This window comes from Pestalotiopsis fici (assembly GCF_000516985.1).
Source record: "Pestalotiopsis fici W106-1 unplaced genomic scaffold PFICI_Scf_9, whole genome shotgun sequence".
Lineage (NCBI taxonomy): Eukaryota > Fungi > Ascomycota > Sordariomycetes > Amphisphaeriales > Sporocadaceae > Pestalotiopsis > Pestalotiopsis fici.
The window spans coordinates 1,249,163-1,276,561 of NW_006917099.1; the positions used below are offsets into that span (position 1 = coordinate 1,249,163).

Sequence of the window (27,399 nt, forward strand, 5' to 3'; positions counted from 1 at the left end):
AAATATAAAGTATTTTATTATTTATTTATATACGGCGTAAAAGGCAATTTTAAGCAGTTATATTATTAAATTAATTAATTTTATAAAAAAACGGCTTACCGCCGTAAAGCTAGCGCGTGGATAATATACTGGATTTTAATTTGTATAGTGAGAAAACGCGATATATAGTGTTTTTTTATTTTTACCATAGAAATTGATAAAGTTCTGTATAAGCGAAGTCGTGTATGCATATATAATCGGGTGGCTGGGAAATGGGGTGGACCGAGTATTTCTGGGACCCCACTGTAAACTTTAAAGTGATGAATACACCTTCCAAATGGTGCGATATCTCCATGTTGACCATGTCAGCAGCCATTCCCAAACCCACTTGCATGCTATCCCGTCCCTGATGACTGTATAGTATAGGGTGGAGCGCTGTGAGCGCCCACCGAGCGGTGAGTATCTTGTACCAGGGCAAACAATCCTTCATTGTTAGGGAGTGGTCAATACACTCGACTATTGTTTGAGTTCGTCTCCGCAATATATTCCTCAATACTGAGGTTATACCCGTGCCACATGCGCAAATCACCATGATAGGTACTCTGTATACCTTGATGAATCAGCACTCTGCAACACGTGGACAGTTGCGGACAAGTCCCGGATCAGTTCCGGGGACGCTAATGTAAATATTCCTTCCTTCGGAATCTCGCTTCACTACGTACTACACCCAAGTTGGGAAATACGAATCTGGATTTACGCCAAGCTGATTGGTCCGCTCGCGTTCTCTGGTCGCGTTGGTAAGCAGGGCGCCGCTTCATTGCATCCGCGAAACTTGGAAAACGCCGAAGCTACGAAAAGGACCAGTGTAGAACTTTGGCCATGGATCTCTTGCAAGTTCAACGTTGCCGGAAGAATAAGGTGCTTTGTGCCGAGGCTCAGTCAAAATTCATCATTTATTGCGTAATGCCCGCCATGTGCTACTCTTCGGTCGTCGATTTACAGACGGTAAGAGAGGTGAGCTTTAGGCGACTGGCAGCCGGTGCAATATTGGATACCTTGTAGCAACCTGGAAGCCTCAGCGGGATGAGGACCTAGGAGCTGGGAAGTGGACTGTGGGTAGCAGGGATCTCAAAAGCTTAGCGCTCAGATCACGGCGATACATGGCTCGCAGAATCATTTGCCAACATTCTTTTCATTCCTCTCTTCTCTATTTCTAAAGTAAAAAAAGCCAAGGCCCCCTCACCACCCTTAACAAAACACCAAAGCCACCCCAGCACCAGGCATTACCTACCTTGGCAAGTATGTACCTAGGTAGATAATGCAAAGCTTACATTGTGTCGTTCTCTTCCCAAAGTAAACCACGAAGCAATTGTTGTATACCACAGAGCACAATAACGAGAACTCTTTCCGACGCGCGCAAGTTGCAGGCTCTCTGCTTCACAAAGATGCAGTTGCAGCAGTGCAACGATGATGGGTTTGGCCCCGTGGTCAGGGGATGTGGCCGTGATTTTGACTTTACCCTCTTGTTCGAAAACACCATACTTTCCATTTTGCCTTCGGCACTGGTTCTAGTCGTCGCCTTGGGGAGAACATGGCATCTGTATCGCCAAAAGAAGCTGATCTCGGCTAGAATGCTCCAAGTAGTCAAGCTGGTCAGTTTTCACAGTCTTCGATAGTTTCCCTCAGTGCCCGGTTTACTAAATGTTGCATCTAGTTGACTCTTGCAATCTACACTGGGCTGCAGGCGGCTGTTCTCGGTGTCTGGTCCACACAACGACATGCTCCGTGGTCGAGCTCCTCCATTGCGGCGGCGGGGTTGTCGTTGTCGTCTGCCATTGCCCTGTGCGTACTTTCATATCTTGAGCATGGTCGTAATGTGCGCCCGTCGTCGGTCCTACTATTGTACCTTTTATTCTCTGCCCTGTTTGACGCGGTCCGCGCCCGTACGTCGTGGCTGTTGTCTCCAGGCTCAGCGCTCGCGGGCATTTCCATTGCTTCAGTCGTCTCGAAAGCCGTGGTTCTCGTCATGGAGTTGCACGAAAAGTCGGACTACATTGTGGCACCAGCCGAGGCATACGGACCTGAAAGCACCAGTAGTGTCCTGAACCGGAGCATCTTCTTCTGGCTCAATCCCCTTGTATGGAACGGCTCGCGAACAGTGCTCCGACCTGGGAATCTTGATGGCTTGACTCCAGAAATGACTTCGACTTCTCTTGGTCCACGTTTTCTCGATGCTTGGGCTGGGGCATCGGAAAGACGACAGAGCTATGCCACCATGCGGGCCATTTTGACCACTTTGTGGTGGCCAATACTCGGCACATTGGTCCCGCGAATTCTGCTCTTGGCTTTCACGATATGCCAGCCAGTCTTACTGCAAGCCTTGATCAGGTACTTGGGAGAGCCTTCTACCCCCGAGTCCGAATCAATTGGCAAGGGTCTCATAGGTGCGTACGCACTGGTATACATTGGAATTGCTGTAACTACTGGCGCCTATTGGTATCATCACTACCGAGTGCTCATCATGATTCGTGGTTGTCTGGTATCGGCAGTTAGCTGGCAGACGTTGAAAGTGAATACCCATGCCTTGGCCGATCAAAAGTCAGCCGTAACCCTGATGAGTACCGACGTTGAGAGAATCATATTTGGTCTGCGGAGCTTTCACGAATTTTGGGCCATTGTAATTCAGGTCGGAGTCTTGGCATATTTCCTGCAAAGACAGCTGGGAGTAGCGCTCGTGGTTCCCATTGTCGTCACAGTTCTCTCCGCTGTCGCGTCGGTCGCAGTCAGTCGGTCTTCCCATGCTCGTCAAACTGCGTGGATGGAGGCATCGCAGTCTCGGATCGGGGCGACTTCGAATATCCTGTCATCTATCAAGGCCATCAAGATGCGCGGACTGACAGACGTCGTGTCTTCCATTATCCAGCAACTTCGTGTGAAGGAACTTGAGCTCGCGGCAAAATTCAGAATATTGCTGGTGTGGACCGTCGGGCTAGGCTATATTCCGCAGTTCCTTTCACCTGTTCTGACATTTCTGGTGTTTGTCCTACAGGCACGAGCCACTCACTTGGTTTTTGACGCACCTCGGGCTTTCACTTCACTCTCCCTGCTTTTGCTTATTGCGCAGTCTTTGAGCCAGACTTTACTCGATCTGCCACAACTTGTCGCCGCTTTTGGTTCCTCTTCACGTATTGATGAGTTCCTGTCGGCCCAACACCAAAGAGATTTCCGAGAATTTGACCAACTCTCTGAAAAGGCAGTCGCTCTGTCGAGATTTGACAAAGTTCCCAAGAGCACAGATACTGCCAAGGTGAACCCCCTCAAAGAGCGTGTCCCTGAGCCCGCAAGTGTAGGAGACAAGGATAAGGATATCATTCGCATCAATCACGGCTACTATGGCTGGGGCACGATTGATGTTCTCCAGGATATCAATATCGCCATTCCGCGTGGTCAGCTCACGCTAGTCGTCGGACCAGTTGCTTGTGGCAAGACCACCTTGTGCCATGCGTTGGTAGGCGAGACGCCCACCGCAAAAGGCAGACTGCAGGTACTTGGTGACTCCAAGCAGATTGCCTTTTGCAGCCAGACACCATACTTGGTAAACGGTTCCATTAGGGATAATATTGTGGGCTTTTCCAACTTTACACAACCTTGGTACGATACCGTCATTGCTGCTTGTGCATTGTCTCAAGACATAGGCAAAATGCCTAGTCGAGACAATACCGTGGTTGGGAGTGACGGTATCAACTTGAGCGGTGGCCAGAGACAAAAGGTAGCACTAGCCAGAGCTCTCTACGCCAGGATCCCAATGATTGTCCTCGACGATATTCTGAGCGGTCTCGACAGCAAGGGGGCGAACCATGTCTTTTGGAACGTCATGGGCCCAGAGGGTGTTGCGCGACAACACAACGTGACAATTATATTTGCCACCCATGCCATAGAATTCCTTCCCTTTTGCGACCATATTGTCGCGCTGGATAGTTCTGGCCGAGTCGCGCACGAGGGAGATTACCAATCTTTACGCTCTCAAGAAGGGTTTTCCATGTACGTCAGCACCGCGCAGGATCGTGGCATAAAAAACGCCGACGGTCAGAGCGGTGGCGACGCAGAGGCCAGTCATGATGCGGCTGCTGAGCCAAGTACGATCGATGAAGTCATTCAGAACAACATGGGTGGTGACTTTACCGTCTACAGCTACTACATCATGGCGGTAGGCAACTGGGTTTCTAGTATTCTTCTACTACTAGTTGTACTTTACGCCGCCGCATATAACGTTCCAAGTTACTGGATCAATATTTGGAGCAGTGCCGCTGATCCGGGAAATCTCAAGTATTGGGGAGTCTATTCTGCATTGCAGCTCTTGGCCCTCTTGCTGTTGTTCGCCGCAGCATATCACTTGTTCATTGTGATCATCAACCGGGCAGGCTCAAGCTTGCACGCCCATCTTTTAAAGGCCGTCATGGAGGCGCCCTTGTCTTTTTTCAGCTCTACAGACGTTGGTGTCACAATCAATCGATTCTCTCAAGATCTTCAGTTGGTTGACAATGAACTCTCCTTGTCAATGCTGACGCTCCTCTTGACAGTATTCTTGTCGCTTGGTCAGGTCATCTTGATCATTGTTTCCAGTCCTTGGGTTGGAGTGGCCTTTATCATCATCATACCGGTATTCTACGCGCTGCAGAATTTCTATCTACGAACCTCACGCCAGCTCAGGTCTTTGGAGCTCGAAGCTAAGAGTCCATTGTATACGAGCTTCCTGGAGACACTGAGCGGGCTCTCTACGCTTAGGTCTTTTGGCTGGGCTTCCGAGACGCTGGACAAGAACCTGAAGCTTCTTGACTCGTCCCAGGAACCTCTCTACCTGCTCTACATGATCCAGCGCTGGCTGACGTTTGTCCTCGACACCATTGTCGCCTTGATAGCCATTATTGTTGTAGCGCTCTCCGTCGCCCTCAAGTCGAGCGGCGGGCTGGCCGGCGTGGCCCTGACCCAGGTCATGTCGCTGAGCATGATGCTAACAACCATTGTCTTGCAGTGGACCATTGTCGAGACCAGTATTGGCTCCGTCGGCAGGATCAAAGCCTTTGTGGAGAGTACGCCGTCTGAGAACAAGGATGGCGAGGATCTAGAACCGCCGCCGGCCTGGCCAACCAAGGGCAGCATTCAGCTCGACAATGTGAGCGCATTCTACGAGTGAGTGATCAGACTGTGTCGAGATGGGTCAAGTGGTTTCTGTGACTGACGAATGATTAGAACAAATCCAGACTCTCTCGTTCTCAAGAATATCAGCATAACCGTGGAAGGCGGACAAAAGATGGGGATATGTGGCCGAAGCGGCAGGTAAGGCATCAAACAAGATCATCCCAAAGTACAAGCCAGTATACTAAAAACACAATCATCAGTGGTAAATCTTCCCTCCTGCTGCTTCTTTCGCGCATGCTGGAGATGAAGGAGGGCTCCATCATTATCGACGACCTAGACATCAGCACTCTGCCTCGCAAGACGCTGAGGGCTCGTCTGAATATTGTCCCCCAAGAGCCCGTCTTTGTTACTGGTACCGTCCGCTTGAATCTGGATCCTTCTGGGGAGTTTTCAGATACGGAGATACTTGATGCGCTCAAGAGGGTTCATCTTCTCGACGTAATGGACGCCAAGGGCGGACTGGCGGCAGAGATGGACTCGGGTATATTGAGCCACGGTCAGCGCCAACTGTTCTGTCTGGCGGGCGCCATCCTTCGCAGGGCAAATATCGTATTGCTTGATGAAATCACGAGCAAGTAAGTCCATTGCTACTCACGACTTTGCTATAAAGAAATCTCATGCTGACACCTTTTTAAAACAGTGTGGACCAGGCTACCGACGCCATCATGCAGACAATCGTTCGCGAGCAGTTTAGGGACTGCACAGTCATTGCCATTGCGCATCGCCTGAGCACCATTGCCAACTTTGATCAGGTAGTGGTGCTCGACCACGTTGTCGTTCGTGAAGTCGGCAACCCGCAGCAGCTTCTTCGGGAGGACTCTAGATTCAAGGAAATGTGGGTGGAAAATGAGGCCTTGTAGGGTGGATTTGTTAGACTAGGGGTGAACCCAATACAGAGATGAGAACCACTTCCATTTGATTTGGATGGACTGAGTCCTGACACTACAAGCTATGCGGCCCAGTCTTTTGTGCAATGAGACCAGGCGGATCGTGGCTAGACACCCTAGACGGTTGCCAGCAGCTACATACAACAACAAGAATCACAGCTTGAGAGAGGGATTCGATAGGGAATCACGATCTTCAACAGTGATTCAAACCGTTAGTGAAAGATGAAAGACATTTTATCCTCAAAAGTAGTATTGATGTATGCCAAGACGAGCATCCCGCGGGAGCAATCGCTAGTGAGCGAGGCGATCGATTAATTGCGTGGGACCCTGGGAGCCCTACGGCGGGTCTGCTCCGGTTAGGGAGCCCCGTAGTTGCAGAGCCGCCGGAGCGATTAGCCCGGGATCGACACTCGGCATGAGATCATATCACACTGCGAGATAACGAAACACACGACTGAAATGCAAATTGTCCTTTTTTATTGCCCAAAGACCCTTAAAAACACATCCAGGGTCCGTAATATGTACGTTGGCTATAATGAATAACATCAGAGACTGCATTTCTATGCGATCAGAAGGGAAAAACTGGGGGCATGATGAAATCATGAAGTCAGAAGTGTGTCCTACCACCTATACACTTCTATGACGTATAGAGCTGTCAGACAGAACATGTGAAGTATATGAAGTCTCGAAATCCAGAGTAATGATCGAATTCAAATCAGATAATTCAGTCAATATTCTTCAATCAGTTGTGATACCCAAATTGCCCACAATTACAAGTTACACCTTGACACCATACAATACACATAACACACACCATCTCCAAAATGGCACCCGGAGACCACCAGCAGCACCTTCGCAACGTTGCCGAGCAGGCTGAGCGCGACCTCAACAGCTACCGAGCCAAGACGGGAGCCGGAAAGTTTTCTTCCAGCGACGACGCTGGCATCGACTCGCGCGTCGAGAACAGATTCCCCGGCGCCCAGGTGCAATACGACACTGAACTGAGCACCAACCGCGGCTACAACAAGCGCATCCCGCCCGAGGAGGGTGGTGACCTCGATGCCCGTGGAAGGTATGTTTGCGATCCGCGCTGGACAGTCCCATCATTATACTAACCCTTTATTCCTTCACCAGACAAACTCGCGGTGAGCACTTTGAGGGTACGGGCGGCCCCGAGCACAAGCTCGCACAGCAGCAGCGCGACTTTGGCGGCGAAAACACCTTTGACACGAGCGGACGACGACAGCCTCAGGCCTCGGACTCGTACGAGACTGGAAACCGCGACGTCATGTCCGAGGGCAAGCAGTTTGCCCAGGAGAACCTCCAGAGCGAGGGTCAGCCCCGAACCAAGGGCAAGTTCCCCGGCTCCGAGTACTATACCCCCGAGACCGTTCCGGGATCCATTTCCTCGGCTGGTTACGAGGCTCCCGAGTCGGTTACTCAGGCTAGTCGTGAGAGTGAGAACTATTAAGTTCAATTTGTCGAAAAGGACATTGTGTATTATATGTCTACTTTGAATAGCGTCTGGTGTTTGAAAAGTTACGAATAGTCATGACTTGCATTTGAATACACAAGCATTTGTGTCGCAGACCTGCCATTACAGTGAGTTCAGATTTGTGCAGCACGTTTATAATGAGTAGTACACGTTTCTGTATTGATTCACTTTTCGCAAATCCGTGCAACAAGATCTTCAATCTCACAAATGACCGAACCATACACGGCATTGCGCAACGTCGGTTTCTCCAGGTCACCGCCTTGCCCGAAATCGCAGTCGATACACTTGCGCACAACCTCTTGGAATCTGGGTCCCATCCGCGACGTCTGGCGCGCCAGTCTCCGGATGGCGACGACGTCGTCGGCGCTCATTGCGCTGCTCCATCGGTCAATCTGCAGCAGGGCGACGCCGAGGCTGTAGAGCGCCAGGTTGCGGATTCCGTAGAGCAGCTGGGCCTCGTCGCTGCCATCTTGAGGTTCAGCGGGACTGAGCTTTTCGTGCATGTAGGACTCGTCTCTCACTGCCGTGGTCGAATTAATCTGGGCGCTCAAATGTAGAGTCTGCAGACTTGTGGCCAGGTCTGTATCGTCATTGTTGCTCGGAAAGTAGTAGATGTTTTCGAGGCTCCAGTACGATTGCCACCATGGACTTGGATTAAAGAGGAGCATGCCGCGGGCCAGTGCCAATGCAAGTCGAAGCTGGTCAGGTATAGACAAGTTATTGGCGATTGATTGTTGCAAGACGGTGTGGAGAGGAAATGAGCTTTGGTTGGAAAGGGTCACACTTGGCCAGGTATCGGTTCCATGCCCAAGCACATGCCGAAAACCAGTCTCATCATCAATATACAGTACGGATGCAGTAGGAAGCGTTAGCGTGTTTGTCTTTTGGGAGATGGTGCCGCACACATCTTCTGCTTGGGACAGGTCCAAGGGAGCACATTGACAGGTCAGACTTGGTTCGATTATGGTTATTGTATTGGCCGTGAGCGTTGATGCTTGCGAGACTTCGTCGACATCCTTCACTCTCAATCTCTTGCTGGGCCGCGGAGCATCGCAAGAAGACAGAGACGCCACGCTTGAACATGGTGTCAATGGTGCTTGGAGACGATCCGCTATCTTTTGGGACATGACGTTTAGCTTGACCGTATCGCTATACTCTGATCAGTTGGACAATATTCTGGATCCCCGACATGCGTGGATGGTTTGGGTTACGCACGTAGTGGTTTTGAAGCCCGATACTGATCGGTTGCGCATCAGAAAGTCGACTGTTTCTCCAGCTTGACCTAGGAACAGAGCCAGGTCGTGATAAACATGTCTCGACTGAGAACAAGACCAGTTTTGCGTCAAGGCTTGGTAAAAGGATCGAGTGTATGGCGACAAGTGTTCATAATATGTCGGTATCTGCCTCGTCTCGTGTTTCTGAATTCTTGGCTTTGCTTGCTGAATCTGCTTGGCCGTCTTGCGTAGCCTCTTCAAATCTTGATTGAGCTCGTTGATGTTTTCAATCTTTGCCAGCCATTTCGATTTATGCTGTGTCACATCAATAGCTCCTTTGATACGTTGAGTTGTAGTCTGGATTTATTAGTAACAATTTTGAATCGAGAAAGGATCAGACTATTGCTCACAGTCTCTGTTGTTTCGAAAGACACGAGACTCAATTCCTTGTCAAGAGACATGATGATATCGTGAATGTCTTGCATCACATCCTTGAAATCATCGTGCCTCCTGCCAAGATACGTCTTGATCTGCTCGTCTAGCTGAGCCGAAGACCACAAGGGATTGTCTGGCTCCTCTATCATGAAAACGACATCAGCGGGGTCGACAATCTCCTGCAGTAGGAGATGGCATTCGTCGAGGAATACATGTGTTTCCTAAAGCAGTTTTAGTCATGGCATGGACTCAATTCCTACTTGAGACACACCTTTGTAAACTTTTTCCTTATCCTTTTGAGCTCCGACTTGGAATGTCGCAGTGTTTTCAGTGTGGCCTTGGCTGCTTTGATACCTTTTATGGCGCTTATACAAAGAGGTGTTATGCCAAGAATAAGTGATACAGGATCCATTTTGTGACGGTCGTGCGACCTTGGAAGCAATTCACAACATTCGTCATGAATGATGAGGGACCAGGAAGCCGAGAATGCAAATATAAGCAACAGAGCTGACAAGAGGATCTTCAGGCTCAGCGCCTAAGCCCCAATGTCGCCAGCGGGGAAGTGGTTCCTCTGTTCCCGAGCCGCATTTGCGACCAGAATCTGTCCAATAGAGGGGAATGAAATCTACTGCGCCGCATTCTTGCAGCCCAGCGGGATCATCCAACTCTGATGATGCCTTGTGCAGAAAGTGTACTCGGAATGAAATATATTTGATGAAAAAGTCTATTCCTCCATTGATACTGTTGAGTGAAAGCCCTACTCATGGTTGCACAATATACAGCTGGACCATATTGCAAAAGTGGGAGCTATGCACTCAGCCCAGGCTGGTGTGGATATACATCAAATGCAACACATGGATACTGGACCAGAGATCCAGCAATGGCAAAACACGGTGCTAGACAGCCACGATGCGCCCTCGGAAAAGTCGCCCTTGGCCTCTCTTTTTGCAGCCTGCTCCGAACTATTTACCCTACTGATCCAGTCTTTATCGCAAGAAACACCCCGGTCCCGTCTATGCGAGCTTCAGCGTAGCCATGATCGTCTTGTTCTCTGGGCCGATGCATACGGCATCGAGCAAGGAGACTTTGAAGGCAAATTGAAATTGTCGCAGCGAATCGGCGACTTTACCTTGAGAACCCTGAAGAACGTGTGTAGGGCTCTGACTCGGGGTAAACATTACAGACTCTTCTCCCTTTGCAGAAAGCTCTGCTGACATTGGCAGGACTTCTCCCGCTTGTTGATCAGCATGGCGCCAGAGCCGCGAAAATTTCCCTCAAGGCAGCAGATCTCTCAATCATGGCGGAAAAGCTGTCGGTACTAATCCAAGGTGATGACTACAGCGAATATTCCAGTAGTGACGAGTCTACAGACAGTGGCACTAAAGACGATGACGATACCACGGCCCATTCAGAGAAGCTGCGCGAGGTCACAAAGGATCTGACCACGGATACGGAATTTCTTCTAGATCTCGGCGCAAGATTTGACGAGCAGGTTGTGAACCCACTCGTCAACGAAGAAGCAGTGGACCCTCAAACGGTGGACGGATGGGATCCCTCGGAACATTTTGCTGAAAGAATCCGTCGCCTTTATCCTTCATGCGACAATGACTTGGCCAAGCGCCTCGGAAAGGCCAATTGGGAGCGAGTGCTCAAATTCCAAGAAAGCAAAGAAAGAAACGCCCCAGAGTCAGTAACTCTTGCCACGGCCATGTCGATATTCGTTGACCCGACACACCTACTACACGAACCAAAAGATACGACTTCGCTATTCAATGACTCTGGCCTGGGTACATCTGTACAAACCAGCAATCACCAAGCTCGCAGCAGATATGCCGCGTCACTGACCACCCAAGGTGGATGGAACAACAACGTATTGAGTATACCCAAACTTTCAACACGGGCAAAATTGGGCAACGAATTCAGTTGCATTGCCTGTGGAGAGCGATTGAAAATTCAAGATGAAGCCAAGTGGAAGTAAGACACCCGATGAGCCAACTCAAAGCCTACCTCTTGCCGACGTATGATGCTGATCATATATACCTGCAGCTCTCACATTATTACCGACCTTCAGCCGTACATGTGTTTGGAGGCCGGATGTGAGAGCCTAGTTTTTCTTTCGAAATCGAGCTGGATACGACATCTCAAACACTCTCATGACTCGTTGTATGACTGGACTGCAATAATTGCAATAATATGTCGTTTCTGCCACGAGCTCCTGCCTTCGGGAATGGACAGCATCGTGGAGCACTTGGCTGATCATTTAGAAAGTATTTCAGTCATGGCACTTCCCACGGACCAAAGCACTGAAACCCAGCCCCCGAGCACGTCGGCTCCGGCCCATCAGCCACCTTCTCCAAGCCAACAGCTCCCCATGTCCGCAGCTTCTCAAGTAGAAGTTGTATCAAGTACTGAGAGCAAGGTGGAAAACTTGTCAACAATAAAGCCTACACCATCGGCGGCATCCTCAACCAAAGACTCTAAACCAGTGGCTCGAGTACTATATGACTTTGCGGGACGAGAGCCAAACGAGCTCAGTGTAAAGGCCGGTGAGATTATCGAGATTGTGCAGAAAGAGGTCAACGGTATGAATCAATGCTCGCTTCTGGTAATCAAAGTCCGTCCGGCTGTACTAACTATTGATAGGCTGGTGGTTGGCCAGGAGCGTCCAGGGCCAAGCATGGGTTCCATCCACTTATGTCGATGAGGTCGTACCAGAAGCTCCAGCGCTTGCACGACAACAAGATCCACAGCCACTAATTTCGGTGAATCCCTCTCTAGTTAAGACTAAGAGAAAGAAAAATAGTCGAAGAGTCTCTCAGAATCACAAGCAACAAGACGTCCAGCATGGAACAAGCGATGATGCGTTCGATTCAAGGGATTCTGATACTTTTGAAATCGAAGAATCTATGATTGATTATAGCGATGAAGAACAACAGGATCGCGTGGGATCCGTACGCAGTGACGCCCAGGCATCTCCGGCCCCAAGTCAACTTCTTCACCATGTGCCCACACAGCAGACTCAACCATATGAGCAGCCGCAACTCGACATCGGCAGGCCTACTAGTGTGACCGCTGGTTCAGTTCCTCAGCTTGGGTACCAACAACCTCTACATGTACCAGGACATCGTGAAATGCTAGAGATGCATGAAGCACGCCGGCAACAGCGATTGAGGTTGCGGCAGCAGCAAGCTCAGGCTCAGGCTCAGGCGCAGGCGCAGGCGCAGGCGCAGGCTCGGACCCAGGCCTTGAGGATGGGTCAAGGGGACTCTTCTCAGGCCTCGCAGAGTGATGCATCAAGCCTCACGAGCGCTACCCGAGACGGAATGCAACAATCAGTTCACGATCACATGGCTCCAGGCATGGCTCATAATCCTAGCCAATCCAGCCCTACCATTACCAAGGACATGACGAACTACTTGGCCCCAGAGCTCTCACCTGAAGGCAGTGCCATGAATCAAGAATCTGAACAGCCGCATATTTCCGCAGAGAAAGACCCAAACAGTGACAACGAGTCGTTTCTGGAGGAGCAACAGCTTCCTACCTCTAAGGCTAGATCAAAGACGCGGAGTGATTTCCCGTCTCGGGCTTGGCTTGCTTCTATAGGCCTGCACGGTTTTGAATTCTCTGATTCAGTCACGTATCCGACACCTGCAGATGCTCCAAAAGCTGGTGATTCAATAAATGGTTTCGCAATGGGCCCTGAATTTGCTATAAGCGATTCTTTACTGGAAAGTTTATCAGAAATGCCACCGCCTCCAAGCCCCAAGAGTGTCTCTGTCCATGGCTACCAGCCGTCAAGTGGCCCTATCATGTTGTCATCAAAGCATGACTTGTTGGCTTCAGATGAGCCTGATAAGAGAAGCAAAGGCAAAGAGGTTGAAGGTTTTCTCGAAACGAGCACACCGAGCAGCTCTCTGACAGCGCGCTCGTCTGCCGTGAGTGGTGTCAATAGTCAAAGAAGAGGTGAACCTTTACCACCCTTCATGGTCGACAATGCCAGAGATCCAATTGCCGTGAAAAGAGCCCGCAACACGTTGGCTGCTCGCAAATCCCGCGAAAGGAGAGCTCAGAGATTGGACGACTTGGAACAAAAGATAGCAACACTCGAGGCGGAACGGAATCATTGGAAAGAGGCTTTTTTGGCAATGGGCCAAGACAAATCCAATGAGGACACAACTGGTGCATCGGTCAATGACAAACATGAATAAGTGGTCAAGGTCTATGAATATACAGTTATCCCTCTGGATGAAAGCGCCTGCTCAGCGTAGTTTTGTGTCTGACTAATGTAGCCATCTATAACTCCCGCTGACAACAGGCCACTGTTTTTGTCCCTGTTTATTATTCTTCGCGTCCATCATACACATTATACCAGTGCTTCACGGGAATGAATGTTTCAAGATCACTCTCTGGTGCTTTCATATGAATAAAAGAAAAGGCAATACAACTCAAGACCACGTTTGACCTCTGGAGGTCAAGAGAGATGCTTTCAACCACAACGGACAATCTTGTTACTTGAAAAGACGTGCTCATCTCAAACAATGCAGCGATAGTGGAAGCACAGCTATCTTGGAAGCCCGCTAACAAACGGCGCCGTGCAGCTTTGGCCCTCTGACAGCTTGGATTAGTGGGGTAGCTCCAGCGTTCCCCGCGATCCTACAGCGTTCAGCAGCAAATCGGACTTAAGCGCGACTGACCCGACGCGATCGATATGCTTGCATCATTAAAGATAACATCAGCCGGCGGTTGGATGGGCGTCACAAACGCTCAACAGTTCAACCTTTTCCCAAAGTCTTTACCTACATTAGGTACAATTGTGCATTTAGACAGCAGGATTTGATTGCCCACTTCCCGTTAATATTGCATCTCTTCCATCCCCTTGTCGACGAGGTCAGTGGCATTGCGTTCCAGGGCCTCCTGGTCAGGTCCATGCCTCCGCCTTCAACAACGCCAGCATTGCCACGGAACGGATCGGCCAGCACTGCCCATTCAAAGCACATCAAGCCATCGACCGACTTGTTCTCGAGCAAGCGACGACCTTCTGAGAGCCAGCCGACGGGCCACGACCTCAAGCGACCCAAGACTACGCCGCCGCCGGGCCAGTCGGCAACACACAAAATGAGCAAGGTCCAGGGCAAGCGGCCTGTCAATGCCGACTTGATTGACCTGACGAAACCCCGCGGCGCCAGCGCCTTTCAACCCAGCCAGGGCGCCAAGAAGCTCGTAATCAAGAACTTGCGCACCGTTTCGAGAACCCATGAGCTGGAACAGTACTATGCCAAGGTCTGGGAGGATCTCGATGCCGCCCTGCAGTCAGTATTCGCAAGACAACAGCCCAGAAAGCCACTCGACACACTGTACAAGGGCGTCGAGAGTCTCTGTCAGCATCTCCGCAAGAAGAACATTGACAACAAAACCCACAATGAGAACAAGCTCTACGAGTTCCTACGGCAGCGATGTGAAAACTATCTCAACGTAGAGGTGGTCAAGTCCATCCACGGTGGAGCTGGCGCAAACCCCGTCGAGGTTCTAAAGAGCGTGCTCAAGTATTGGGTCATATGGTGTCAGCAACTTGTGAGTCCGACAAATGTCCTACCCATCACCGATTGCTAATTTGAACAGGCCAGCATTCGATCGATATTCAGCTACCTGGACCGGACCTTTTTACTCAACTCCAAAGATCACCCCATGATCAATGACATGGGTATTCAGCTATACAGACGAATGTTGTTTGTGTCTTCAAAACTCGGATCTACAGCACTGACGGGCATCATTGACCTGGTCGACCGCGACCGAAGAGGAAACCCCAGCTTTGAAGCCTCGCTACTGCGCGAGTCCATCTCCATGCTTCATGTCTTGAACATTTATGGCAAATCTTTTGAACCTCGATTTCTAGAGTCGTCACGCAACTATTTCGAAGAGTTTGCCGAGATCCAAAGCGCCTTGTCTTTAAAGTCTTATATTACTGCCTGCAAGCGACTGTTGGCAGCTGAAGACCACAGATGTATTGCATACAATTTTGACAGTCTGACAAAGCGCCAACTCATGGACAGCGCACATTCTACCCTCATCGAGGGCTATTCTGAAAAGCTTCTTGACACTGGTAGTGTAAGCAAGCTGCTTGATGAGAATGCCGTCGACTCCATGCAAGCACTATACGAGCTTCTGCGGCTCTCCTCAATCCAGAAGAAGCTGCGTACCCCTTGGGAGGAATACATCAGAACGGCCGGTGCAGTCATTGTCAATGATACCGAAAGAGGCGACGAGATGGTCGTCCGACTGTTGGAGTTTCGAAGAGCATTGGATATTATGGTACGCGATGCTTTTAACCAAAACGACGACTTTACCTATGGCTTGAGAGAGGCATTCGGTCACTTTATCAATGACAGAAAGATATTGTCTTCCTGGAAGACTGGAACATCAAAGGTTGGCGAGATGATTGCCAAATACATTGACATGCTTCTCAGAGGCGGTCTAAAGACGATTCCTCAATCATTGCTATCAGACAACAAGGACCGCATGGTAGCGGAGCAAAGTGGTCTTGCCAGCACTGGAGATGAAGATGCTGAGCTGGATCGACAACTGGACCAAGCCTTGGAGTTGTTCAGATTCATTGAGGGCAAGGATGTCTTTGAAGCTTTCTACAAACAGGATTTGGCTCGAAGATTGCTCATGAACCGCAGTGCTAGTGCTGATGCTGAACGCAGCATGCTGACCAAGCTCAAGAGCGAGTGTGGTTCCAGCTTCACCCACAATCTCGAGCAAATGTTCAAGGACAAGGAGCTTGCGCGTGACGAAATGACCGCGTACAAGTCGTACCAAGAGAATACTGGCAATGACAAGGCACCGGTGGATTTGAACGTGGACATTTTGTCGGCGGCAGCCTGGCCAACCTATGGCGAAGTATCGCTCAACCTGCCCGCCAATGTGGCTGCCCAGATTGAACAATTTGAAAAGTTTTACCACAGCAAGCACACAGGACGTCGTCTTACTTGGAAGCACAACCTGGCTCACTGTGTTGTCAAGGCCAAGTTCAACAAGGGCTCAAAGGAGTTGCTCGTCAGTGCCTTTCAGGCTGTCGTTCTGGACCTTTTCAACCAAATTGAAGGTAAAGGCGAAGAGTTCCTGACCTTTGATCAGATCGCCAAGGCCTCGGGACTGGGAGATGGCGACCTTCGTCGCACGCTACAATCCCTTGCTTGTGGCAAATCTCGCGTGCTATCCAAGTTGCCAAAGGGCAAGGACGTCCAGACAACCGACACATTCAAGGTCAACAAGGCTTTCACGGACACGAGATACCGTGTCAAGATTAACCAGATCCAACTCAAGGAGACCAAGGAAGAGAATGAGGCAACTCACCAAAAGGTTGCAGTGGATAGACAGTTTGAGACTCAAGCTGCCATTGTGCGCATCATGAAGAGCAGAAAGACCATGACGCATGCCAATCTGGTTGCCGAAGTTATCAACCAAACCAAGAGTCGCGGTGCAGTAGACACGACAGAGATTAAGAAGAACATTGAAAAGTAAGTTGGACATTCATATCAAAAATGGTGATGCTAATACTTGTTTAGGCTCATTGAGAAGGATTACCTAGAAAGAGATGGTAATTCTTACGAGTACTTGGCATAAGATGATCTTGAGGAAAGTCCATCAATCATGTCTTGATGTGGTACTTATGAATAAATGAATCATGAGATGAGTACGTGCAGCAGAAAGCACTATCGGCAAAGCTAGACATGGAGGCAGACACGATTGGCCCGGCAAGACATCCATGAGAAGTTGCGAAGCAGGAGATTCAAGCTCGTGTGATTGACTTGCGGCCTGTATTACACAGCGTGGTATTTCTGCAGTGGGCGAGAGGCTTTTCACTCGACTAGTTGGTCTTTCAAGTTGGCTATTCACCAGCATGAGGAGAGGGATTACCATGCCTTGGAGTGCCACGATCGCAGGGAGACACCTGGTTTTCGCAATGAGTGTATCAGAGACGCAATCCACAGATGTGAATAAGAGTCCAGGTGTTCAATAGTATAAATAGACGAGATTCAAATCCGAGGAGAAGCTTCTTGATTCCCATCAGATAAAACTTTCGGTTACCAAAAAGTCCCAACAGCAAGTTTCTTCACCATGGGTTGTACATCCAGTAGATATCTTGATGATTATGATTATGATTATGACCAACGTGGTCCACGGCCTCGGCATCAATCCAGCCATGGCCATACCCACGGTCACCGCGACAATAGAGGCCCGCGCCCTCGACGTCGCTCCGCTGATGCTTATGGACCTCCTCGCCAGTAGGTAGACCATGACACTTTTCCGATGTATTCAAAGAAACCTGCTAACTTTTTACCCCATAGCCATAGTAGCCGCCGGGCAAGCGAAGGAGGACCGCTGAGAAATCAGGTAGCCTGGCACGGCTCACAACCAACAAACCACCTGTTTGATGTCGTGGGAGACCTTCGCGGCGACTCGCGTACCTCGTCGAGTCGCCCGCGCGCAGACAACATGATCATGAGCCCCTCGTCGGGATCGCAGTCGGTACGGCACAAGAAGATGGGGACAAAGTATTCGAGGAGTCAAGACTATGGAGACGTTCGCGGACGTAGTAGATGAGCTTCTCGTGCTTGATAGTATAGAGCTAGAGCAGCCAATTCGCACAACCTGGTTTGTATATGCGATTCCTGTTATTTCACAGCGAGGACATTAAAGACTAGCTCTTGAGTATCAATAGATAAAAATAAAACTTGGATTTTTTTTTCTGTTACAAGAACTTGTGCCCAAGGCTGCCAAGAGTCATGAATATGATATCAAGAGGCTCTAGATCATGCCATGCTTTCATGTGGACAGTGTAGGCGGGTTCCTTGGCACAAACTGATTGGTCCATCTCCGTTCAAGTGACTGCGCCTCGATGCCATTTGGGGGCGCATTTCCGCTATTATTAATGTCACAGCTCATCCTCAAGAGCCGCAAATAATACTTGGCATTGTCTTCCGCAATTCCGATCAATGAACAAACGCGGGCTGGAGTGTCGATTTCCGTGTGTCGGGCTCGGGAGATATTGCTGCGTCTGCCATCCAGGATCTTTTTCGGGTGACACAATTTGCAGTGAATCCTCTCTTACGTGACTTCGTTTCAATTATTTCATTGGCTTGCTATAAATGGAAAGTACAATTTTCTGTTGATCCTTGTCCTTTGGAGACGAGGCTGCCAAGGCTGTAGTTGTCATTTGGAGCTATTGAAAAGTCTTGCTGCTGACGGCCATCTTTTCATTGAACACGAAACTTGAAATCACCTTTCCAACCCGAAAAAAACTCCAAGGCAGGTTCATCCTCGAGGCCGAGCTTCTGTGCAACGTCAGCTAGTCGCCGGATGACGAAATCTACATCAAACATCATGTCGTCGAGTGTCCGGAAGCGAGTCATTGCTTGCGTAGACGGCACATGGTTCAACGAAGACGGCCAAGAAGGTAAAATGCATAGTCGCGTACAATATAAACTGAACTGACTGTTTTGGAATAGACAGGGGCCAAGGGAACAATAGCAATGTCTTTCGTGTCGAATCTTCGATCCAGCAGGGCATGGTGACCGATGTAGATGGTCGCCAGATTGAGCAGGTAGGCCTCGTCAAGAGACAAAAATGATGCATCACTGGCCCTGACTCTTTATAGATTACCCGGTACTATCCTGGTATCGGCGTCGGGGTCAGTCCCTTTGAGAAAATCAACGAGGGCATCCTTGGCCGGAGCTGCGAGAAGCTAATCGATGAGGTGTACGATGTGAGTACCTTGCTCTCAACAAAATTGCTTGCAAGAATTCATCTCTTGGTAGAGATCTCAGACTTGCTGACGGGCTCCAAGTTTTGCGTAGACAATATCGAGACTTCAAACGATGAAGTGTGGCTTTTTGGGTTTAGTCGTGGAGCCTGTGGGTTTCCAGTATCATCCAGACAATGATTACAGATGCTGATTGTTGTTTCAGTCATTGTCAGAGCAGTAGCCAAACTTTTGTGCAACGGCGTCATTCCCAGATCCAAAGGACCACAAATCAAGTCCGTGTTCAAAAAGCTGGGCAGCGATCCAGGAAGTCACAACAGTGGCCAAAGGCAAAACATTGTGTGGGTATACCAAGGTCCCATTCCAAGCAAGGTCACTGACATGTCATGATGCAGACGTAACCATGGCAAGCCGTTTCCCAGAATCAGATTTCTTGGGCTCTTTGACACGGTCAAGAGAGCCTTGGGGCTGAAAGACTTCCCAATTGTCGACGAAAACCGCATCGAGACTGTCCGACATGTAATGGCCCTCAATGAACACCGCTTGGCTCGCTACCCAGTCAAAGCTAAAGATGACACTCAATATATCGATCCCTCTCGGTCCATCATAGAGGCTTGGTTCATAGGAAGCCATCAAGATATCGGCGGTGGTGCTCTCCATGACGGCCTGTCGCTATACCCTTTGCAATGGATCTTGCACGAGGCAAGAGCCAACGGACTAGTTCTCGGGCATGGCCCCAAGGAACCGCACGATATCATCTCGGATCCTCTTCAGCTCGTCCTCCCGGGACAGTTTCCTTCGGTACCAGTATCTGGACCTTTGAACAACAAGGGCGCTCCGTGGAGATTTCGGTATTCAAACCAACTAGAGGTTTCCATGTATGACATTCGCGCTGTACACGGTGTGGTAGACCTCAAGACTCAGAAACAAAAGCTCACCAAACGTTCGGCTCCACCATCTCTCGCCACTCACAATGTGCGCCTCAATGCGGGCGCTCTTGATAGTCTAAAGCTGGGTGATCGGGGCGTCTTTGGCGAACGCCTAGGCAAGCTCAATGGATACAATCCAGACTGTAAGTTTCAAAGGCATCACCGTTGCAAGATGCTAATGCCACGTATAGCTCGATCTGGAACCATTGTTCATCCTTCAGTGTATCTGCTGGTAGAGTCATACTGTACACCACATCTTGCCAGCAGCCTCGAGGGGTTGCAGCACCATCTGGAGAGTTTCAGAGAGGAAGCCATGCTCCGAGCTTTGGCGCCTGATGGTATTGCTCTACTAGACGTTTATCCCTGGATCAGAGACTTTAACCCCACAATGGCTACGCCAACTTGCCGTATACTGATCTGTGGAGGCGCTGGAGTGGGCAAATCCACCATTTTGAATCGTGTCTTTGGCATGTCCTTGGTGAGTGTCCATGTCATGAAATGTCGAATGATGAAATTAATTGCTGTGCTCCAAGACTGGCATCAGTAGCATGGAGCGAGGTGCTCATGATGTTGAAAACGGCTACCAAGATGCTCAGCACCCCGGTGTTATCATTCACGACTCGGAGGGATTTCAGCAAGGTGGAAAACAGGAAGTCAAGGCCTTGACAAAGTTTCTGGAAAGACGATCTGGTTCGGTTGACATGAGAGAGAAACTCCAAGCGATTTGGTCAGGACCCTGAAAGCTCACACCTAATGATTTCCATTAACATCAAGTCAGGTTATGCATTCCAGCAGATGATGAGAGACCCGTCCAAGAGGGAATGGCCAATGTTCTAAAGGAAGTTGCCAGAATCACACCAGCTACGCCAGTCATTGTCGTGTGCACGAAAAAGGACAAGCTATTGATGAGCAAAACCAACAGATTTTCGTACGACGATATTGATGCAATCTGCCGAAACGATCTCCTCCCAGACGACAAGTTGCTGCGCAGGGAGCGAGAAATACTCGAAAGACGACAAGAAAGGATTGAGCTTGCCATAACCAAGGACATACTCACCAAGGATGCATGGCACTTGCTGCAAAACAAGCGATTTCAGTGTGTACTAGGTGGTGAAGTGCCAAGTGATTCGTCGGAAAACGCTCAATGTACGGCCCCTCGTCTAGACGTGTTGAATTCACAACTCTCTATATCACGGGAAAACTAATTGGCTACAGACGATGCCCGGTCCATTACCGAGCTGATACAGAAAACGGCGGAGCTGATCGAAGATGGATTGGCAGCCGACGGTATGATTGCGGCACAGATCCAAGACTTGGATATCAAGATTGACCGTGCCGTTGAAAAGACGCTGCAATTTCTTCGAAAAGCAATGTTTACCTCTACTTCCGCCGGTGTATTAGTGGTTGCCAATGCCGTAGGGACGCCGACGATTGCTCGACTCTTGTGTAGTGAAATTGTCACGGGCTGTTATGGCATTCCCAAACACATGGCGGCCAAGGCAGAAGGCCTGCTTGCCAGGATCGTCGGCAAGAATAGTGCCCTTTTTATTGGCCAGAGCATTGTCCAGAATGTTGCGCTGCTCGGAGTCGGCAGTATCTTTCTCGAGGCCGCAACCGCTGCGCGCGTGGTGCTCAAGTGCGCGTGCGACCTCATCCTCATCTTGGACCGCGCGTTTCGACTAGAAGGGCGAGCAAAGTTTGTGGGCTATGACAAGATTAGCGCCGTGGCCCTCAGCTACGTCACCAGAGGTAGAGGTAAAGAAAAGTCTCGACGGAGCCAGGTCCACGCAGCCATCAACAACCTCATCCCCCTGCTGTCAACAAGGCTGGTGGCGTCGCACTTTGGCGCCAGCATTCTCAAGTACAGATTGGAGATCAAGGACATACTCATAAAGTATCGCTTGGAAGAGGGTGATTACAGCACGCCACGATACAGTGTGAGCGAGTATGAAGACAAGTTGTCATTAATGGCATCTATTGAGGAGGATCAAGAGGATGAAAAGGAGCTTTCAAAGGGTCTATAAGACATGTGATTATTAAAGTTGACTAGTTTAATGAAGTTGTATTGTTCCACTCCATTTATAGCAGGACCAAATAGTGACATAATCCACCAGTATAGCGGGTAGCAAAGAAAAGGAGTATATTATTCTTTGGGATATGAAAAGCCAAGATTCGAATTTGAGAAATACATCTTTGACTTGCCCATTTCCAGAGCCTGTCAAACATGAGCTGACGAGATTCTTTCCCGCGACTGTATATCACGAATTGCAGCATCAAAGTCGTGAAAAATACACATGGAAGCAGTCATGTGTCCTTGAATCGACCGTCTTCGAATCACCGTGAATGGTCTACATCGCTCCTCAGGCTTCACTATAGAGTCCAGTATCCCAGATCCTCAGCTCTCCGCTCTTTCTATCATCATCGGTAAACAATCCGTTCCACGCGCTCCAAGTCTGCTTCAACACGACACCCTTGTCGCTACCCGGTCCATTGGCACCAAAATACTCCTGCAATGCAGGCTCGATGCCTTCATATCCAACAATGTACCTCGGAAGTTCTTGCTTTTTCCCATTGACAGGCCACAGCTCGTTGGCAAGGAAACCGACCTTGTCATCATCAAAGCGACGGTCTTCTGGGACATAGGCCTCCCTTTCCGCTGATCCAGGTGCGGTATGAAGTGGGGGGTCGCAAGTCAGAGCGCGCGCCCTCAAGGCCGGGTAGACGAGATGTGAGCGCCATGGCGTGGCATGACAAGGTGTCAGGAAGAGTGCAAAGAGCTCAAGTGGTTCGGCAGTCTCATTGGCGTAGACAAAAGGCATGGGCATTGTCAAGTTTTTTGGGTGGATTCTCTGGAAATCTGCACGGAGCTGATCCATGACCAGTATCGGCCCAGCAGAATGAAAGTACGACAGGTATGCTGCAATCACGATATTGACCAAGAGCCCGACCACGACAAGTGGCTTGCGTTGGATACCCACTGCACCGCGCGACGTGGGGATACCATCTGCCTGCGGTACAATGAAAAAGGATGAAATGTAGGGGCCAGCAAGAATGTGCAGTATGGGTAGCAGAGGATATATGAAGCGAACCTCTTTGTGGACGATAAAGGACAGCGTTAAGATGGTAATGAGAACCGCAAAAGCCAAAGCCTTGAAGGCATTCTTGGCTGCAAGTGAGGCGGTCGCGTTTTCTCGAAAAGACAGCAATCCCATGACGGCAAAAGGGCTCACCGTGGTACACGACAAGGTGATTCCCTGGGACAGGTAGTAGTGCCAATCATTCTGGCCATAAAAGATTGCCAGAGACTGCGCGATATTAAAGTTGAGCCAATTCAGTGGTGGAAATGTCCATTCACCAAAATATTGCGCATCTGCCAGCAGGGACAGGCCGAGAGCAAATGATCTAAAGAGTCAGCTTGTCACAGGAAAGCTCCAGCTTTGGATAACTCACCCACACAAGAGGGATTCCCGTATCAGGACCAAACCCGTCTTGAAAGTAAAGGGCGAGTCGCCATCCATGGTCAGCCTCGTCATGGCAAGAGTGCCAATGGCAGCCCAAATGAGAGCATTGGTAGGGCGCAGCAGAATGGCAAAGGCAGCAAATACTATAGAGAGTCGAAGGCTGATTCTAGCTGTCAGTGAATCAAATCAAAAATACAGACCGATACTCTTACCTATTCACGGAGCCCGATTTCTGGAATACTTCTGCTGCTTGAGCTTCATCCTTGCCAGATTTCACAAGACCAAGCAAGTCCCAAGGAAAGTAGTGAAGGGCAGCAATAGTCAGAGTGGCTTCTAGACAATTTGAAAAAGTCCGCGTCGAGCAGTACCATTGCCATGGATTTGCAACACTCATGAGCAGCTATGATAAGTGTGAGTATCATAAAGGGAGGGTACAAGAGAAGAGGACACATACCACAGACCAGGCCGTGGCGGTATTGCGCCCAAACAACTTTTCAGCAAGTCTCCATGCGAACCAATCCGTCAGTGCAGCCAGTCCAGCCTGTACAACCTTTGGGGCTGCCAGCAGAGCAAAGGCCCTATAATGGCCAGGCAAAGAAATCGTCGACAGATAGTTTGCAACAGCGCCATATCCAAGGGCAAAGATGCCGGGGTGTAGTGACGAGCGTAGTCGATATTCCCATTCCTATGGTATAATGATTAGGCTATAAGCTCGTCTGTCCAGGACCATGCATAGTTTCTGCTCCAGAATTCAGGGGCTTTCTCTTACCCAGGTCATCCAAGCGCCACTGTCTGGCCCAAACACAAGTTGCCATGCCGGTTCAAGGGCTTGAAAATACTCGTCTGGTTGAAAGTAGGTTCGAACACAAAGGGCATTGACGAGTCTGAAAGCAAAGAGCACGGCCAGCGCATCTTTTACTTGCGCAGCTGCAGTGTCTTGCTGTACAGGACGAGTCTCGGACGCGTCGTTGCCGGAGACTGCCGCTGCCGTCCCGTCTCGGGGGGCGTCTTCTCCAGTGGCCATGACCGGTCCGGGAGTCCGATTCGCCTCGCTAGAGTACAAACAGGAATGATTAGAGGCCGATATAATCCCCGACAGACTGGGACTTGGTCTTTTTGGAGACGTGTGGCCTCGATTGGTGGTGACTGTTGACTGACCTCAGCCGCGAATTGGAATCGGCAGATACCGACGATACGGTTTCCTGAGGCTCAACTTAGCCTGGGTAGATTGTCACTAATGCGGTCCTAGGCCCGTGGCGAGCGTGGGGAGGTGAGGCTAGGGGTCTTAGGGGCTGGCACCAGAGTCAGGATCAGCCAAGGACGTGTGGCTCCAGTGGCTCCAGTGGCTCCAGTGGCTCCAGAGGCTCAGACCGACGCTGCGACCGTGGGGCTGTTCTTTTGCTTGTGAATTGCCCCTCCTCGCGAGAGACGGGAAATCCCCCCACACATTCGGTCATTGCTCTCACAAGGGTGACAATTCACCGAAGGAATGCATTACAGACGCATACCTTACATGATGACACCCCAACTGGGCTGATAAGCCGCAGCTCGTTAGTACTCTAGTCGCCAATGTCGTATGCCGCTGCCGGCCAGCCCGCCTAGCAGCTGCCTGCGAATGATCTCGAGCCTGGAGGATTGAGCATGACAACCCCTGACTCGCCATTGGCCACTGCTACGAATCGTCTGTCGCAAGCCTTCCGTCCCTCGGACGTGACGCCGTGCCCGCGGGGGTTTGCGGACGGGCACCTCGCCTGCGCCGAATTCGAAGCAGGTCGTCGGCTCTTGTGCGAATTGGAACGTATACGGCCATCATGAACAGAGCCAATCGATGACTGCTCACAATGGCCTTGACCGGGCTGACAATTGGTAGGATCACCGCTTGCCGGACTCTTTCTCCTCTCGTCTTGTCTCTCCTCTTGGCCGGTTTGCTTCGGCTTGAACGTCTCATGTGACAGTTTCCTACGCAAGGTGCTGGGTCTAGCTACCCAGCCATGGACTGCAACAATCGCTTCTACTTGCACTTAGAGGCTTAGTGGCTACGGCATCCCTTCCACACTCTGCCCTTGCCCGAGATATTATTACTTAAGACATGCCCCCGCCTATCTCTTGATTGGATTTTCTTTCTCCTTCTATTGTCTTTCTACCTAGAATCTTTCAACGCAACCAATCGCCTTGAACTCGACTCTGTAGAGGTTGCTCGTCGTAATCACAAGCCCATTTCACTCATCGCGAATGGCATACTGCTCAAGAGAGCATCACATCTTTTCATTCTTTGACACTGGAACATACCTCACCTCGAACTCACCCATCTAAACACCCACGACCACCCACCTGCTCAGCAATCATGGCCCCTCACGCAAATGACGTTACCGAGAATGGCTCGTCTGCCTCTTCCAGGTACCACGCCTCCTCGACCAAGGGTGCAATTGAGGCTGAACACAAGTTCGCTGCTCACAACTACCACCCTCTGCCCATTGTCTTCTCACGTGCTTCAGGTGTAGACGTTTGGGATCCCGAGGGCAAGCACTACCTCGACTTTTTGTCCGCCTACAGTGCTGTCAACCAAGGACATTGTCACCCTGAGCTCGTCAAGGCCCTCACCGAGCAGGCTGGACGTCTCACTCTCAGCTCGAGAGCCTTTCACAATGACGTCTTTCCCAAGTGGGCTGAAAAGGTCCAGCAAATGTTTGGCTACGACATGGTCTTGCCCATGAACACTGGAGCTGAAGCCGTCGAGACTGCCATCAAGATTGCCAGAAAGTGGGCTTACAAGGTCAAGGGTGTCCCGCAAGGCAAGGCCTTGATCTTTGGTGCCGAGGAGAACTTTCACGGGCGAACTGTCAGTATATCCTACCATGTATCGCCAGTCTATATCAGCTAACAATAGAGCCAGATGACTGCAGTCACCCTTTCCACCGATCCCGAGTCCAAGGACAACTATGGCCCATATGTTCCCAACATTGGCGCCGTCAACCCCTCGACCGGCAAGGCCATTCGATACAATAACGTGGAGGACCTTGAGGCGCTTCTTGAGGCGCACGGTAAAGAGACGGCCGCGTTCATTGTCGAGCCAATCCAGGGCGAGGCAGGCGTAGTTGTCCCCGATGAGGACTACCTTGTCAAGGTCTCGGAGCTTTGCAAGAAGCACAATGTCCTGTTCATCTGTGACGAGATTCAGACTGGCATTGGACGTACTGGTAGAATGCTCTGCTCGCAGTGGGCAGGTATCAAGCCTGATCTCGTCACCCTTGGCAAGGCCATTTCTGGTGGTCTCTACCCCGTGAGCGCGGTTCTGGGTAGCAAGGAGATCATGCTCGTAGTTGAGCCTGGAACACACGGCTCCACCTACGGTGGCAACCCGCTCGGATGCGCCGTGTCCATTCGTGCCCTCGAGATTATGGAAGAAGAGCAGTTGACGGAAAAGGCCGAAAAGCTCGGTAACATTTTCCGACAGAGCCTCGAAGCTTTCAACTCGCCAATGATCAAGCTCGTTCGTGGCAAGGGTCTGCTCAATGCCGTTGTCATCAACGAGGACCAGACCAATGGCCACTCGGCTTGGGATCTGTGCCTTTTGCTCAAGGAAAAGGGTGTCTTGGTATGATCATATATACTCATGATGCTTGGGAATGTGATGCTAACACTCAAATAGGCCAAGCCAACTCACGGAAACATTATTCGTTTCGCTCCGCCCCTGGTCATTAGCGAAACCCAGCTCCGCAAAGCCATCAACATTATTGGCGATGCTCTCAAGGAGCTTCCGTCGCTCAAGCAGCACGAGTATGTCCACGTTGGCATTGAAAACTAAAGTGCTCTAGCACATGGTGCCTCTTCATCGTTGTGCAGTAGTGAGGTGACGCATGTGCCCTGGCGCGTAAATATTACTGGGCTACCCTCCTCCGACATTGCACAACAGCAATGTCACGGCATGGGTAATACGGAGATTGTCATGATAGCATCATTGGGAAAAGTGTCCGAGTTCGCCGCAGACGATTGCCACATGGGCATTTTTTGACTGTGGTTTCTGTTTCTGCTAC

The 27,399-nt window shown here is 50.2% G+C and overlaps 10 protein-coding genes across 10 annotated transcripts; 8 read left to right on the plus strand and 2 right to left on the minus strand.

The window, feature by feature from the left end:
• Positions 1 to 1,424: 1,424 nt before the first annotated feature.
• PFICI_11787 (uncharacterized protein) lies at positions 1,425 to 6,038 on the plus strand (the record flags this gene model as incomplete). The annotated part of the gene is made up of 5 exons (XM_007840368.1): positions 1,425 to 1,631; positions 1,694 to 5,169; positions 5,230 to 5,316; positions 5,379 to 5,753; positions 5,819 to 6,038. 5 exons carry the CDS (start codon positions 1,425 to 1,427, stop codon positions 6,036 to 6,038), a joined length of 4,365 nt encoding a protein of 1,454 aa, XP_007838559.1.
• Positions 6,039 to 6,889: 851 nt separating this feature from the next.
• Positions 6,890 to 7,536, plus strand: PFICI_11788 (uncharacterized protein; the record flags this gene model as incomplete). Its single annotated transcript, XM_007840369.1, has 2 exons — positions 6,890 to 7,137; positions 7,200 to 7,536. The coding sequence occupies 2 exons, from the start codon at positions 6,890 to 6,892 to the stop codon at positions 7,534 to 7,536; spliced, it is 585 nt and encodes a 194-aa protein (XP_007838560.1).
• Positions 7,537 to 7,724: 188 nt separating this feature from the next.
• PFICI_11789 (uncharacterized protein) lies at positions 7,725 to 9,621 on the minus strand (the record flags this gene model as incomplete). Its single annotated transcript, XM_007840370.1, has 4 exons — positions 7,725 to 8,709; positions 8,776 to 9,131; positions 9,185 to 9,430; positions 9,481 to 9,621. The coding sequence occupies 4 exons, from the start codon at positions 9,619 to 9,621 to the stop codon at positions 7,725 to 7,727; spliced, it is 1,728 nt and encodes a 575-aa protein (XP_007838561.1).
• A 397-nt stretch (positions 9,622 to 10,018) lies between these two features.
• On the plus strand, positions 10,019 to 11,187 carry PFICI_11790 (uncharacterized protein; the record flags this gene model as incomplete). Its single annotated transcript, XM_007840371.1, has 2 exons — positions 10,019 to 10,357; positions 10,411 to 11,187. The coding sequence occupies 2 exons, from the start codon at positions 10,019 to 10,021 to the stop codon at positions 11,185 to 11,187; spliced, it is 1,116 nt and encodes a 371-aa protein (XP_007838562.1).
• Positions 11,188 to 11,487: 300 nt separating this feature from the next.
• PFICI_11791 (uncharacterized protein) lies at positions 11,488 to 13,417 on the plus strand (the record flags this gene model as incomplete). The annotated part of the gene is made up of 2 exons (XM_007840372.1): positions 11,488 to 11,791; positions 11,853 to 13,417. 2 exons carry the CDS (start codon positions 11,488 to 11,490, stop codon positions 13,415 to 13,417), a joined length of 1,869 nt encoding a protein of 622 aa, XP_007838563.1.
• A 718-nt stretch (positions 13,418 to 14,135) lies between these two features.
• On the plus strand, positions 14,136 to 16,835 carry PFICI_11792 (uncharacterized protein; the record flags this gene model as incomplete). The annotated part of the gene is made up of 3 exons (XM_007840373.1): positions 14,136 to 14,780; positions 14,829 to 16,729; positions 16,778 to 16,835. The coding sequence occupies 3 exons, from the start codon at positions 14,136 to 14,138 to the stop codon at positions 16,833 to 16,835; spliced, it is 2,604 nt and encodes an 867-aa protein (XP_007838564.1).
• A 541-nt stretch (positions 16,836 to 17,376) lies between these two features.
• Positions 17,377 to 17,816, plus strand: PFICI_11793 (uncharacterized protein; the record flags this gene model as incomplete). Its single annotated transcript, XM_007840374.1, has 2 exons — positions 17,377 to 17,501; positions 17,561 to 17,816. 2 exons carry the CDS (start codon positions 17,377 to 17,379, stop codon positions 17,814 to 17,816), a joined length of 381 nt encoding a protein of 126 aa, XP_007838565.1.
• Positions 17,817 to 18,596: 780 nt separating this feature from the next.
• PFICI_11794 (uncharacterized protein) lies at positions 18,597 to 21,928 on the plus strand (the record flags this gene model as incomplete). The annotated part of the gene is made up of 10 exons (XM_007840375.1): positions 18,597 to 18,669; positions 18,722 to 18,816; positions 18,871 to 18,978; positions 19,060 to 19,126; positions 19,181 to 19,316; positions 19,371 to 20,047; positions 20,096 to 20,382; positions 20,438 to 20,631; positions 20,683 to 21,050; positions 21,120 to 21,928. The coding sequence occupies 10 exons, from the start codon at positions 18,597 to 18,599 to the stop codon at positions 21,926 to 21,928; spliced, it is 2,814 nt and encodes a 937-aa protein (XP_007838566.1).
• A 336-nt stretch (positions 21,929 to 22,264) lies between these two features.
• Positions 22,265 to 24,389, minus strand: PFICI_11795 (uncharacterized protein; the record flags this gene model as incomplete). Its single annotated transcript, XM_007840376.1, has 5 exons — positions 22,265 to 23,306; positions 23,355 to 23,525; positions 23,578 to 23,765; positions 23,820 to 24,050; positions 24,135 to 24,389. 5 exons carry the CDS (start codon positions 24,387 to 24,389, stop codon positions 22,265 to 22,267), a joined length of 1,887 nt encoding a protein of 628 aa, XP_007838567.1.
• Positions 24,390 to 25,709: 1,320 nt separating this feature from the next.
• Positions 25,710 to 27,170, plus strand: PFICI_11796 (Ornithine aminotransferase; the record flags this gene model as incomplete). The annotated part of the gene is made up of 3 exons (XM_007840377.1): positions 25,710 to 26,204; positions 26,259 to 26,960; positions 27,015 to 27,170. 3 exons carry the CDS (start codon positions 25,710 to 25,712, stop codon positions 27,168 to 27,170), a joined length of 1,353 nt encoding a protein of 450 aa, XP_007838568.1.
• Positions 27,171 to 27,399: the final 229 nt, after the last annotated feature.